Consider the following 14,928-nt stretch of genomic DNA (forward strand, 5'->3'; position numbering starts at 1 on the left):
TTCACAACTTGGAAGCAAAGTTGAAATGTTTCAGGTACCCTCCCTTAGCACCCACTTTTGTGCAACAAACTCTGTCATGAAAAAAACAAGGACCACCACAGTTCCTAACTCTGCCTCTTTCCCTTTCCTGACACATTTCAGTCCCATCTTTCTGGAACACAGTTCTGTCCTGACACCATTCTATGCACTGACCAAAACAAAGAACTAAGACTCAGCCACATTTCCAATGAAGAAAGCTTTTTCTCTATTGTTCAGGCCTTCCCCAATGTTTGAGTTAATTTTTACTCAATGTGTACTGTACTTCTGGTAGTGTTACAGGACTCCTCCATTATCTGGCTCAAGGAGGTCAGCTAATTTCATGAGCAGCAGCCAACGTCCTGATATCTCTCCATTAAATATTAAATTCTTTTTAATGTCAAAAGTGTCTTGCACTCACATAATCTATGAATCCTGGAAACTAAGCATCTGAGGATGTTTGTGACAATGCAAAAGCACGTTTGACATATGAAAGAGGAAACATTCTCTTGAAAGAAATGGGCAGGCATAACAAAAGTCTCCAGCTATCAGCTCAGCTACACTGAGGTACACACTACACCCTGTAGCCATAAGCTTCAATCAGGCACTTAATTCAGCAAATTCTACAGCATTTCTCAAAATACATACTTTGTGCATCAGCTGAAAGTTTTATTATGCAGCATATATTTAGTATTTCTTAGGAAGAGTATTATAGGCTCACAACAAAGTTATTTATGCTCACCATACACTACAAATCTTTCACTGAGGTTCTGGCATTTCCCCAGAACTGAATGAATGGTCATTAAATATTTGCAAACATCAGCCTCACAAGGGTATTTTCTCCATCTGCAGTGAAAAGCCTGTGCTTTTCAGTTCCTGTTCCTATGATAAAAATCATTTTCCAATCACCAAGCCAACAATATATTTAACAACCAGCTACCAGTTACTACGGCCAATTGATAGGTAAGGACAGGAAAATACACTCCAGCATCCTCATAAAAACACCAATGAATCAGAAATCACAAAACTTTATTGCTGTTTTGATATGATGTACTCAAAGTAAGGATATATAAATTCACATGCGGCTCCAAAAACATATTTTTTCCTACTTTCCTACTCAAATTTTTTCTCTCTTATTTTAAAAAGCGTTGCAATTGTTACAAATAAAACTAAGACTACCAATACTGTACAGAAAATTTTTGCCTCCGTTCACTTTCTAACAACTTGTATGTATTCTATTTCTCCCTTTCTGACAGTTTCTCTAGTTAAAATTAATTTTTCATTGGCCAGGAGAATAAAATGCCCTGAATAACCCCCTAACAGAATACAATATTCTATTTTCACTGCAAATAACTTCCATTCTATTTAAGATCACTCTGACAACCTACTATATTTGCTCAATACACACTACTAAATGTATATATCACAGAGGACTATTGCAAAAATCTAACCCTTCTCAGGTCAAACAACATCAAATTTCAGCCACTTGCTAGTAACTTGTATCTGACTAGGAACCACCACATTCAAACACAAATTTCTTCAGAAAAACACCTGGTCTTTCTCTGCAGGCAGCAAATACATCAGCTTCCTCTGTTGTTTTAATCACCAGGCATATTGCTAGAGTTGATTACTATACTTCTAAAGATGGAGCTCCATTTGCCAGCCACAAGGTCCACATCATGCCTTTGGCTGCTACACTAAAACCAACACACATTATATGCTAATAACATAACCTTTTCAGATTCAGTAAACTAAAAACCCAATGAAAACTTGGATGCAGTGCTTCAGAATCAAGATCAGGGGAGTCCAGAGAGTCTACATAAATATAAATCAAGAGTGATAAACAGACAGGGAAGAGTGCCTAAAGGCAAAAAGGCTACCAGAGCTTTTTTTTTTTTTTTTTTTTTTTTTTTTGGTGGGTTTTTTTGGGTTGGTTGGTTTGGGGGTTTTTTCTTTGTTTTTTTTGTTTTGTTTTTTTGTCAGAGCATCAGACCTTTAGGAGATCATGCTGAGCTGTTCATCATGCAATACAATCCTGAAATTTTTTCACTTGCTACTTTCCAGAAAACGGCTCCTTTTTCTGCAGGTGTGTCTACATTTCTATAAAATAAATGGACATTTGGCTATATTAAGGCATTTTTCATTTGAGCTGGTCAAGCCCAGATTTCTCTGCATGGCTGGCTTACATTCAATTGCTGTTAAAATACTTTTTGGATTTCCCACATGTGTTGTTCAGTAGTGACTTTTTTTTTTTTTTTTTAACTTCTAAATCATTGCTAAAGACACTAACTGGCATCTGGCCTGGGACTGAATTCCTTTGAAGTTCTTGAAAGGCCCGTTTTCAGTAAGGGTTCTCCTGCAAGACTTATTTGACAAAATCTGAAAGGCATAATTTAATCCACTTACAATGTTTTGTGATAACATGTAATTAATTGTGGAACAAAAGATGTAGATCAAATCTCTTTCAAGGACATACTCTACCTTCACACTTGATGCATAGTTTACTTAAAGACTTTTTAGTGTTTTTTGGACAGGTTTATTTGAAGTGGATTTATTTTCCATAAAGCTACATGGAATGGCACAAGCTATATTATTAAGCTTCTTTTTTTCCTTTTTTGTTTTGTTTTGTTAAACCAGATCAATCGATTTTTCTGTTATATTTTCCCCAGGCATGGTTTGGGCTAATGTCTCAATATTTTATTCAAAGTTACATGACTCTTTCCAGGATGCTAAAATTAATAGAAGTTAACAACAGGCTAGAGATTTCATCTGCTGCTATTGTAAGATTCATCTTCAAATTACTATTAATTATTACTATTAATTTTTTAAAATTCTATCTTTCATCAGCATTGCTCAAACCCCTCCCATTCTCCCAATGCTGTATTGTACCAGCAAAGGTTGAGAAACAAGGACAGAAATTTTCACTGCCATCTACCTCTAGCAGATTCTGCAGAAACAGAATTTTGAAAGGAGATGCCAGCTTTTGATGGCAGTAACTGAGAAAACTGAGAAATTTTAGTAGTTTCTTTAAATTCTTTAAATTCTTCTCATTAGGTAAGGACAGAGTTTTAGTAACTGTTGCAGGAAACACCCACACACTTCTAGGGATAACACTGGCATGCCATAGATGACACAAGGAGGCAAAAGGGATGGCAATCTTACTCCACTAAAAATAAACTTGAATTAATGGATATTTCTATAGACTAAAAGCTCCTTAAAAGCAATATTTTCCTTTCCATATTTCTTGCTGTCTCATTTGTCTTCTGAACTGCTTAAGCTTTAATAACTAAACACTTAAATCATAAATGTGATTTTTACACATGATGATCACAAATGGCAAGTGCTTTGCAGACAAGACATCTCTTTCCTGATAGCAAAGGAGGACTGAAATTGTTATATTACTAAACACTAAGAAGAAACACATCGCTCTGTGAAGTAACAATAGAAATTAAGCAATTAAGTGCTTCAGCATACTACTAGCTCCTTTTTTTTAACATTATGAACAGATCAGACTATATGGCACAATTATGCAGATTTTAAATAAAAAGCGTCAAGTGAGGATTCTGAAGTTGAGAGGAAGCTTCAACACCTAATTACATAAAAGTCTTGTGATAGTATGGCTTTAAACCCCAACACAATAGGAGGAGGAAGTATGCAGTTAACACCCACCAGCACCGAGCAGTGGAGAACTATAATTCACAAAAGCTTAACTTCAGATAAAAATTTAGTTTTTGTAATCTACGTATTGGTCACTCACCTAAATAAACCAGTATTTCTTGATTCAATTTTATTTAAAATATAAGCTTATCCGAATATATTTATTTTAAATAGGAATTGCAGAAACTAACACAGAAATACTGCACGCATACAGCAAAGTATTACTTTGAATGCTTAGTTATTGAAGATAACACAAATTTCTGAAAAGGGTAAATAATCAATCAGTCTACCCAAGAAGGTGAACTTACGTCTTCATTCCACTCTTCTGCTGTCCACTCTTCTATTGAGTTTTTCCATGCTCCTATTGTAATTTGGGGAAGAAAAGGAAACAGTTACAAGCTAAAAACACAGTATCATATTTCAGCCCTTCTGCCTTGTAATCAATCCTTTTTAGGATTCTTAGGATTATTAGTGAAACACAAAGCGAGGAGATGTTGGCTGGGAAGCTAGAAAAATGTATGTGCAGGTTTAAAATTTTGGGAGGTGCTTGTTTTTTTCCCCCTTTCTATAACTTCTGATTGCAGGAATTTCTTAGCCCGTGATACCTGACATAATTTGCACAAACATGTGCCTGCAACCAGTGATTAATCCCAAACAGTCAAAAAACTTCCTCTTACATCCCCAATTAGGGGGGGACATTTAGGAAGGTTACTCAACCCTCCCATGGGATGTCCCAGTTTCATGCACAAACTCTTACAGAATAAAAAACAGCCATATATTCCTACATCCATAACCCTACTTCACATATACTCAAACTCCAGTTCCAAGCTGTGCCTCTGGACCCAATAGAGCAATTTTATTTTTTAATTTACATAATTCATATAATGGCAACTGAAGTCAATAAACTTCCATTGTAGCTGCAAAATGCTTCTTCCCCTAAATTGTGGCAGAGTTTATTTGGTGTACACCAGAGCACAGAGAACACCATGGAGCAATGGGAAGACCACAGGAAACAATCCTATAGATGCAAAAACCTTGTCCCTTCTAAAGGAAACAGCAGGCACAGACATGCAAGAGCAATAAACAGACTGAAGGTCTAGCCCAGCAGCTTAAGCACAGGGAAGGTTACCTCAGCAACAACCAGAGCCTTCACTTAAACACCACAACCATGAGCAAAGAAAACACCAGCAATAAAGTTCCTGCTACCACTGCCTTTGATCAAGTACAAAAGCAAAAGAACTCCTGCTGTAATCATCTCCTTTTACTTAATCAGGAATTCTGTCAGACATGTTACTAGAGAAAAAAAGCCCCACAAAGACATCAAATCTAGTCTTTACGAATGTCATCACTACATTAGTGCAACATTTTGTACACATTACCAAGCAGCATCTTGGGCAGAGGAAGGTCAAATGGCACTAATGCAGTGAGGAGAAAAAATACACACACACAGAGGGAAGAAGGCACAAGTTTATACCCTGGAATCCAAAATTGTTTGGCAGGTACTGAGCAAGAAACATCTGCTCCATTTTGGTCCTGCAGAGCTTTATGAAGTTGCCCAAAACATCTGGTGCTCACATTTTACCATACTCTCCCTAATCAGGAGGTTACAAATCCTCCTGCAAAATAGCTAATAATCACATCTGAGCACAGCTAAATTACTACAATGCCTCAAGTTTCTAGACTGATACACACATTTCCATAGCAATTTTGGAAAGGAGGAAAAGCCCAGCAAGCAGTAGTTTGTAAAGAAACAGTTGATTTTCATTCCTTCCCCTGGCCAAAACAGGAACTCTTCTCTAATATTTCTTCTTCAAATAAATGCAAGTGTTTGCCTTGCTTACACATAATCTCCTGTCAGTCAGAGAAAAGCCTGCCTGTGCAGAAGACAAACCTTGTGCTGGTGCCAGAACTCTAATGACTAAGCTGGGAGTCTGCTAAAACAAACCCAAAAGGTGCTCAGACAATACAAGCCCAACTCCTAAGCACTCACCACTATTGCCAGGAGACCAAACCTGGTTGGAATAACACTTGGGACATTTTTCTTACATTCGGTTTAAACATTTATTTGTTCCTCCTACTTATGAACATAAGTTCTGTGCCTTTACTCCCCTTCTAAATACAAACTCTTACCCTTTTTATTTATTCAAGTGGGTAAGTTTATAAATGCTTAGCAGAACCCTACCTTTGCACTCAGTCCTTCCAGCAGCAGTTATTTTACTGTTCTCCTCTACATTAAATCAAGTTTGCTAACGCCTTCCTCCTGTTCATGAGATCCTAAACTGGATTTCACAAGCATACCAATTTCCTCTTAATCCAAAATTCACCTTGGCATTACTGCAGCTCCATATACCCTTGTCACAACATTTAACCCCCAGCCTCACAAAGGATCACAATTTAGTGTTCCCTGTTTTCCAGTGAAATTATTTTTTGTGTTTTCAAGGATCCTTGTCACACCAGCTTCCACTTCAAAGGCTATCTGTGACTTTCTCCTGTTTCCCTTCTTAACAAGCTCATTTTTAAAAAGTTAAGAAGCCAATAAAATGTATATGACATGCTTTTGCAAGGTCTTCAGCTATTTTTCTCACTTTGCGTCACACTATTTGGTTTTTTCCCTTTTTTGAATAAGCTACCATAGGTATTAGCCCCTTAATTTTATTTTGGTGTACTTGCAAGGTTTCCTTAAAAAAAAAAGAAAAACAACCAAAAAACCAACAAAACCAAAACAACTTCCTTGTAACAACAAAACTAACTTCCTTGTAACTTCTAAGCTACACAAGCCCTTCCCCACCAGAGTAAGGCTGTTTCTTGTCATCTTCAGTTGAATCATTTAAGGTGGCTTACAACTAAGATAATGAAGTTTTTCTTTTATATTTATGAAACCCTATGAAAGTAGGAGTACCAGTAAATTAACAGAATATAGGTCATTCTTAAAACCTATTTTGGGAAGCGATCAACTCCAACACAATTTGTAAGAACTGCTATGATTTGTCACTTAGGATCTCCCACTGCCACGTACATTACAAGGAAGAGAAGAGCCTGAACACTCTGCATGCCTTTAAGGAGATACTCATCACACAGTTCAAGTTTATTCCCTTTCAGATGAGGACTGGTCTTCTTGCTTCCTCCCAGCTGTACCTTCTGTTTGCCTCTCAGTTGCACATTAATTCTACAAAAATTAGGATGAAAGGAAACTGATGCTGAATTATTTGGAATATAATTCAGTTAAATGGTATGAACCATTACAGATTTGTCCTATACTCTCTTCCTATTTCAATCAATGACACTAAACCTTCCCTCCACAGTACCAGCAAATTTATCTATAGGATCACATCATGGTACAGCTAGATACAGCTTTCATTCAGGCTACTGTAATTTCTCTGGAATCTGCAACCAGTCAGCACAACAGGTTCTAGAACACTTTAAGTGAACATGTGTGGCCCCCTACATGTTTGAAATAAAGAGTATGTTTCTTTTTAATTGAAAATTATGATTTTGGTAATTTCCCAGCACTGGCTTAAAGAGATAACATTTAGTAAATGCTCAGAACTCCACAGAAAGTTTATATTTGCATGATGCCTTCAGAAAACATTTTTATGAGCAAATTGGTTTTGGTTCTCCAGGTAGCTGCCCACTTGCCTCATTTTTAAAATAATTACAAATGAAAGACACCAATTTTCCAAGTTCATTTTGTTTTCTTTCTTTTTAGATGAAAGATGAAATGGGACTGGGTAATGAAGAATAAAGAGGGGGATTTCCATCCTGCCCTTCCTCTGTTTATAGCCTTATCTGACATTCTTCACTAGCACAATGGAGGTTTTATGCATTTCCATCCATATATCACCCTCATTCAAATCTTTTAGGAACTCCATATTGTTAAATTGCTCATTACTGGGACTGTTGATATGTACCTAACACAACACTCTAAACTAATGTGAAAAATAAAAAGCAAACAAACGAATCAAAAACTGGTATTTGTGATTAACAACCCAAATCACCAGCAGTACAACCTGCTTCCAGCCCCACATATTGTCTGCCACTTTTTCCCACTACCACTGCTTCCATCGTCCTTCCCAGGACTCTCTCTTCTGCTTGGAAACAGCTACCCCAGCTGCAGCCTCCTTTAATAATCCTCAAGATGAATTTGAAACTATCGCGTGGTATGAAGTCCTTCCCACTTGGACAAAACTGAAGGAATCAGTTTTAAAGTCTACTCTTTTTAAAGACATGATTTCTTTTTTTTTCAGACACTTATTTCAGACATTTCTACCACTTGTCTGAAGAAGAAACACTGCAAAATAAATCACTTTTCCTGTAGACATAAACAGAGGTTTTTTTTTTCTTTTTTTGTCAGTCATGGTGCCTTTTCCATTTGCACTGAAATTATGATTAGCAGCAAAAAGGTACCAAAATCAACATTCACAGTAAACTGGTTTACTTTAAATTTCTACCAACCAAATGATTTTGCAGGAACATCCCACAATGACATTCACTCACTCATAGCCCTAGGAGCCACTTACTTCATGAGACCAGAGAGAATTCCCAAATGCCTTCTCACACCTTCTTCTTCCAGAGACACAGCCTAACAACCACCCCATGCTTGACATCCAAGAAGAAGTTCCAGATGTCAACTACTACACTTTGAATTTGCACCATTCTGTTTGCTTAGCAGTAAACCCCTCATGTAGGCACACTCACACCCCTCAGGGAACAGACAGCCACACCAAGATACTCTTATTCCTCTGCAGAATTCTTCCACTACTGAAGGCTGAGGAGATGCCTACAAGAAGGAGCAGAGGCTGCAATAGGGAAGGTACATGAAGGTACCCAGAGCTAGCACAGAGCAACACACAAAACACTGGAGCTCCCTTGGGAAGCAGAGCACAAGTCAAAGTCATTTGTAAGCTGCAGCCTTACAGTTGCATTAATTTACAACCAGTGAATTTTTTACTTCTGGTCCTCACATCTTTCTATTAAGTTTTTCTTTAACTTCTATTTTTGACAACATACCTTGTCGTCAGCTACCATTAAGCAAACAAGAGCATCAGTATTCTTAGGGGAATTTTCAAGTCACTAGGTGTCCTTATAACTCGTTATTTCATAAACTTATTTGAGTGAAACATGAGTGAAAGTAAAAAGTGAATTTCTCTTAGCAATATAGCACCAAGTCAGTTTAGAAGTAACTCAATGGAAAGGTGCCATATAGGGCAAAAGAGCACTCTTTCAATAACCACTCATACACCCAGGGCCACTCTCCCACACTGGCCTAAGAAGGCACTCAGTGACAAGACAGCTGCCTAATAAGCTCTCCTAAACTCTAAGCCTCTTTTTGTCTTCTCTGGTGAAATAAAAAATGGCTTGTATGAACGCTGCATCTCAAGCAGGTCACAGCAGAGCTCAATAGAGCATGCCCTGGCCTTGAGTATCAGTCTTTTCCTTCCACATGTGACACAGGGGCTGATGAAAAAATCATCTGAGAAGGATTCAGCACTGAAGAGATCAGAAAAATTACCCTTTGCTGGGGTTTAAAAAAAAATCAATCTCCTGTTGCTCAGCGGTTCCCAAGTGTGGACAGTAAGAAACAAGAACTTCTCCATTATGACAAATGTCTTCCTTTGTCTTCATCACCTGTCACAGAACATGGTAAGCAGCAAGGTCGCTCATTTTCCCAATTACAGACAAGCAGTCACTTTCTCCATTTCTTAATCACCATGGAAAGAGGTTCCTTTCCAAGTTTTGTCTGTCTCTTGCCTTAGGTGGGAACGCTTACTTCACACTTGAAACTTCATGACTGCCTCTAATCTTCAGACAGGGAGGCTGCTCTTTTGGCTTCCACTCAAGTACCTACTCATGCTTTAGTTAATAATTCTTCTCTTCAATGGTAGCAGATCTTGGAACTCTCCTCCATGGCAAAGACTCTCATCCTTACACTCCTGCATTGTCCAGGTGGGGCTTCCAAAGTCATCCCAGTGTCACCGAGTGGATCCATATTTGTTAAATTTTTTGTCTTCTTCTTCTTCTGCTTCTTCTTCTGTTTAGATATGCACACCCTACTGTCCAAAGTCCATGGAACATGCCCTTTCAGTAAGTCTCATACTCCTTAACTACATTAGGTGAACTCTTAAGAAGGACTTAACATATCTACATAGTTCTTCACATACAAGGTTCTTCCAATAACTCTTCCAATCCCTTTGTCACTCAAGGGATTGTTAGTACTAAAATTTAAAAATTGCAAATTGCCTTTCTTTCATTCTAAGCAGAGAGGTACTCAGACTATAGCATGTGCTCTGCACACAGGTAGGAGTTAAGCTATAAAAATGCACTGTGTCATGTGAGATGTATTCACAACTTCAGAAGTTAACTAAACACTAACAGAATGGCTATTCTCCCCGCAATTTGCAACAGATCTTCATTCCAATCCTTCCACTTCTTGAAGCATCTTACCAGTTCCATCATCTCCATCATTCTGACCAGTCTCCCAAATCTCTGATTTTGTCCCAAAGCCATCAGTGGCAGAAGACTCCGTATAGTCTGCGGGGTTAAATGTCCTAGAGTTTTAAAAGTTAAGAAATGGAAGAGAACACATGGGTCATTCATTGAACACAAGTGCCATAATCTGTAGCTGAAGTTGTACTAGATTTAACATCTCAATTTCCACATAATTTATCTTGATAGTTTTGGTGTCAAACAAATTTTTCCTCTATGAAAAGACACAGATAAAAAAGGGAGAAGAAGAGGAGGAAAAAAAGTGAAGAGACGGGAAAAAAGATTCACCATAGAGAAACTGAGCCTGAAAGAAGCAGTTAACAGCATTCCTGCTCTTCCTAATATCATAAATCATTAGTTTATTTGCACAACAACAAGGCCCTCTCAGCTGCCAGTTTCTCAGCAGGTGGCTGACTGATGAGAAACCAGAATCATGTCCTTTCAGAGCCCCAGACCAGCGCAGGACAGGAGTCGAAACATCGGGAAGATTATTTCAGAATGCACTCCTGACACCAATGCTGAAACATACAGATGCAGCTAAGAGGTGAAAAGAGATTAATGAAGAAAAATGGGTTTTGGTTTATAGTCTACAAGTATGAACAAGAGGGATTATTAGAGAAGTAGAATGAGCCTTCTGTTCATCATGACATCACTGATATTACTTGACATGTCACTAGAGGCAAACACTGGGTGAAAATAGTGTTGGCTAACTTCCATAAAGCAAGTTATTCCAATAAAACTGAGAAGAAACTCTGGAGCTGGTGAGTAGCTTCTTTTGATTCTGTTTTAGGGTCCACGTATGTCCAAACAGCTAAAGCATAAAAGCTCAAAACCAGGAGAAACTTCACAGCTGTTGAACTTTTGGTTTTATAAAGAGCTTGCATGTTCTACACTTATGCTGAAACAGATCTATTTTTAAATGGACCTAGGACTATGTGGACCACTCACAACTTTCAGCCTCCAAGGCACTATGTGGCTGCTACTGACAGGTACAAATGGGTTCTCCAAGTTAGAGATGCTGACACTGACAGAGCATACATTAGGTTTGCATAGATAGATCTAGTTAGAAGTACTGATTTAAGACAAAAATAATCCATTATTCATCTAACGGATTTTTTAATTTTTGAACCCATATTTGTTTATCACACATACACCAACATTAATACATACTGGCAATATTATCAATTAATATTACCACTGAATTTGATCCTTGCCATAATCTGTACTCTGCATGTTTCTTACCCCATGCCTTGGGCTGAAAACCTCCCCGCTCCTCTCCCTCTGCCACGTCCAAACCCTAGGAGAGAAAACACCATTTAACAGCAACAGCAGAGGAGCCACCAATCAATCACTAGTCTGTCACATTAGAAAATATGATGGTTGAGGAACAAAACTACCATACTTAAATAATAATTTACTTCCCAAATTTCCTTACAGGAGAATTTGTTTCCCTAACCCAGGCAATTAAGCCCCAGTTCATCTAGGACTGCACTTCAGTAGGACTTGCAATTCTTTCCTTTCTTCTTTGTATCTACTGAAGTAGCTTCAGATGTCAAGAACCAGACTGACATAAAGATTCATTCCACATCAGACTGCTATTGCCAAATCATCAGACATTGTTCAAAATTTTGTCTCTACTTTCTCACTCTGGCCTAAGATGCTCTAGAATCCAAGCCTCCCTGCATACCCTGATTTCTCAAGAAATTTCCTGTCACTACTTGTCTGTGAGGAAGAAGTAGGAACACTCCATTTATTTTCTTCCCTGACAACATCCCTGTCCACCCCTACTCTTCTGTGCTTCCACCAAAGTGCAACATCTCTTCTGCTTCCCCCTTAATCACAGTTACAGACATGAAAATTAACCAATTCAAATGACTCAAACAATTTCCTTGTTACCACCCACAAGAATATTCACTTCTATTTAAAAAGCAGCAAATTTTTTTCACCTCCAATTTTGGTTACCAGACTCAGTTTACAGGCTTCTAGATACAGTACATGTATTTTATTTTTTTTCCTTTATTTTTTTTTTGTATGTTGCATAATGCAAATAATGCATGAAAATTTTAGTGCTATTTAACTGTTCATAAAGCACATGTCTATGTAAACTGGCAGAAATAATTTTTTACATGAAGCATATTTCAACATCAAATTTTTTTCTTTCTTTGGATCTCAGTATCAGCATTTTTGAGTTTTTGAGGAAGACTACTATTTTGTTTTACAAAAACAGAAGGAGGTTAACAGCTGCACAATGAGAACAAAGATACCTTTATTTTTAAGGACAAAACTATGTGGTAATTTTAAGTCATCAAGCAACTACAGGTTTAAGAGCGCAAAAGTTCTAATCCTAATTCACCAACACGCTGTCTAAAGTTCAGAATTACCCATGAAAGGCTGTTTGAATTTGAATCAAAATTGCCCCTTATTTTCAAGGGACCATCTAAACTGAATAAGAGCAGCAACAACAGGGCATGGAAACATCAGCTTAGGAAGTTCCTGCTTTAATGACTTCCCTTTCCCTCCCTCACCACTCTTCCCATTACCCAAGTTCACTGTCCAAGTGTTAAAAGACACTTCTGGACCTCTAAAATGTCTCCTACCTACATTTTCAAGGACTATTTAGAACATCAAAATACCAGGACCCTTTTACCCGTATTCTGATGAAGAGTTTACCCATATCCTATAACAAGACAACAACTACTACCTATAGAAGAACTATGGAATCATGCAGAGGAAAGATTCCCATCTAGCAACACACAGAATTTTCCTGGGACAACACAGAAGAACCGAACCCTGATGGTGCAGGTAGCACCGGAGTATGGGCCAATCTAATTGGCCTCCCAAACATGGGGTTGGGCATAGCAAAGGGGTCATACCTCCTATCTCTTCGAGAATATTCAGGAATATTCTCCAACATTCTCCAAACCTCTCTAACATTCCACAACACCCTGACTCTAGGCCAGGCCTGCTATCTCTATTATTTTCCCCTCTTTGCTCTCTTTTTCCCCTTTGGTTGGAGAGAAGACATACAGGGTAGAAAAGAGGTAACAACAGCTGCAACCCAGCAACTGCCACCCTTCTTCACATGAAGCTGTTTTCTCTCCTTTGCCACAAACAAGTGCTTCAGACCCTGCTGTAGCCAACTGATCACTACTTGGCCTCTGAACCTCCTTGCTCACCACACCCATCCTACTGCTCTTCCCTTTTTTTGCCAGCCTAAAATCCGGGAAGCTAATCCATGGCATATTGAGGTAGCAGCTCTCAGATGCAAAGAGGTCAGTGCTTTCCAGATTATCTTTCTGCACACTAAACATTTTTTTAAGAGTAGAACCAGATAAACAGGTTTACTTGGGGAAACTTTAGGGAATATCTTTGTAATAAATTTACTTTCTACAGTTACTAGTATAGCATTAATCACCATTTACCAATGATGAACTGAAGGGAGAGCAGCTGTGTTTTTGACAAGCTCAGCTACAAAAGCAATAAGGAGATGCAAACCACAGAAACAGTCAAGTAGAAATATTTTGAGTGAGGTGGACAGTAGGTACAGAGTGATTAGCTGGAATAGCTAGCATGAAAGTACAAATAGATTTTAGAAAAGAAAAATCTACTAGATCTTTACAGTTCTCTACAACCTCCCTTAAGATATTAAACAGAAGACCAAGTTTTAGCAAGCAAGGCATATGCAAGATGGCATACCACAGCAGTAAGAACCTCTAAAAATTTTAGAAATTGCTAGAATGAGACTGTGTTTTTCCTGAAGTCCTAGACTAGTCAGCAAGGGTTTTCTTCTACCAAATCACTTTGAAAGTCAACCCTGGACTTGAGTTTCAAGTGGATTCCCTTAACTTCATATAGCTCTGTCCATCTCTTCTGTAAAAACTGAAATTAAGTTTAATCAACAATTGCAACAAAAAGCATTCTAATGCAGAAAAAAGGGCAGTACCAAACCAGTGGTGTTACAGAAAGCATTAATTCAAAGCTAGAAAAGAAGAACTAATTCAGAAGATGGGACATAAGTACTCACCATTGAAAATAATTTAGTCAGGGAATCTCATACATCATGGTCATTCAAGCAAGGTGCCAGTGGGAAGGGCTAATACCCAGTTTGGCACAACCAAAAGACTAACTTAGTCTTAAATTCTCCTGCTAAGAAAGTTACTTCTCTGCTGAAATCAAAACAATTAGAAGGCACAGCCTTTGAAGACAGAGAAGTTTGTCATAAAGCAGCTACCAATTATTTGCAAACTTCTGATGCTTTCTGACAGTGAGTGAGCAAATGGGGCTCCACACCACAATTCAGGGCAAGGACCCAAATTCTGGGCATGCAGTCCCACAGTAACTTAAACCCATCTAATTAGTACTGCAACCGGGGGCTTCCTCTCCAGTAAGCTCTGTTCTCTTTGATGTACTGACAGTTTTGCACATACCAGTGAAAAAGTGCAAAAACACTATCAGAAAAGAAATTGTTAACGCACTTCTCCAAAAAAATCCCCTTCTAAATGCCAGAAAACTAGTCACCTTTCCATGAGGACAAGCCACTCAAATACTTGTTGTCTCCAGCTACCAAGCTGCCTGTCCCTTTTATCCTTTTTTGTCTTGGTTAAACTTAGATCAGTCCTCTGATACAGTTCAAATGCACCAGAAACAGACAGGACCAGTACTTCCTGACAGGAATGCTGGTTTATGCTTGTAACACAAAGCTGTACAGCTGTGACATTAAAAACATGTGTATACATGGTTTAGATCACAATGTTTACAAAAAAAAATTTCTCT

General features: G+C 38.2%; 1 protein-coding gene across 19 annotated transcripts in view; it reads right to left on the reverse strand.

Annotated features, from left to right (window-relative positions):
* Positions 1-14,928, reverse strand: part of UBAP2 (ubiquitin associated protein 2) — a 108,841-nt gene that overhangs the window by 53,172 nt on the left and 40,741 nt on the right. For 15 of the 19 annotated variants that reach the window (XM_071730125.1, XM_071730126.1, XM_071730114.1 and 12 more), the window contains exons 7-9: positions 11,398-11,452; positions 10,114-10,217; positions 3,981-4,033 (exon numbers count right to left, since the gene is read on the reverse strand). In XM_071730125.1, coding sequence (XP_071586226.1) covers positions 3,981-4,033; positions 10,114-10,217; positions 11,398-11,452 — 212 coding nt within the window. The remainder of the gene's footprint in view (positions 1-3,980; positions 4,034-10,113; positions 10,218-11,397; positions 11,453-14,928) is intronic. The other 4 variants (XM_071730129.1, XM_071730128.1, XM_071730130.1 and 1 more) reach the window with 1 other exon arrangement.

Source organism: Heliangelus exortis, chromosome Z (assembly GCF_036169615.1).
Source record: "Heliangelus exortis chromosome Z, bHelExo1.hap1, whole genome shotgun sequence".
NCBI classification, from domain to species: Eukaryota; Metazoa; Chordata; class Aves; order Apodiformes; family Trochilidae; genus Heliangelus; species Heliangelus exortis.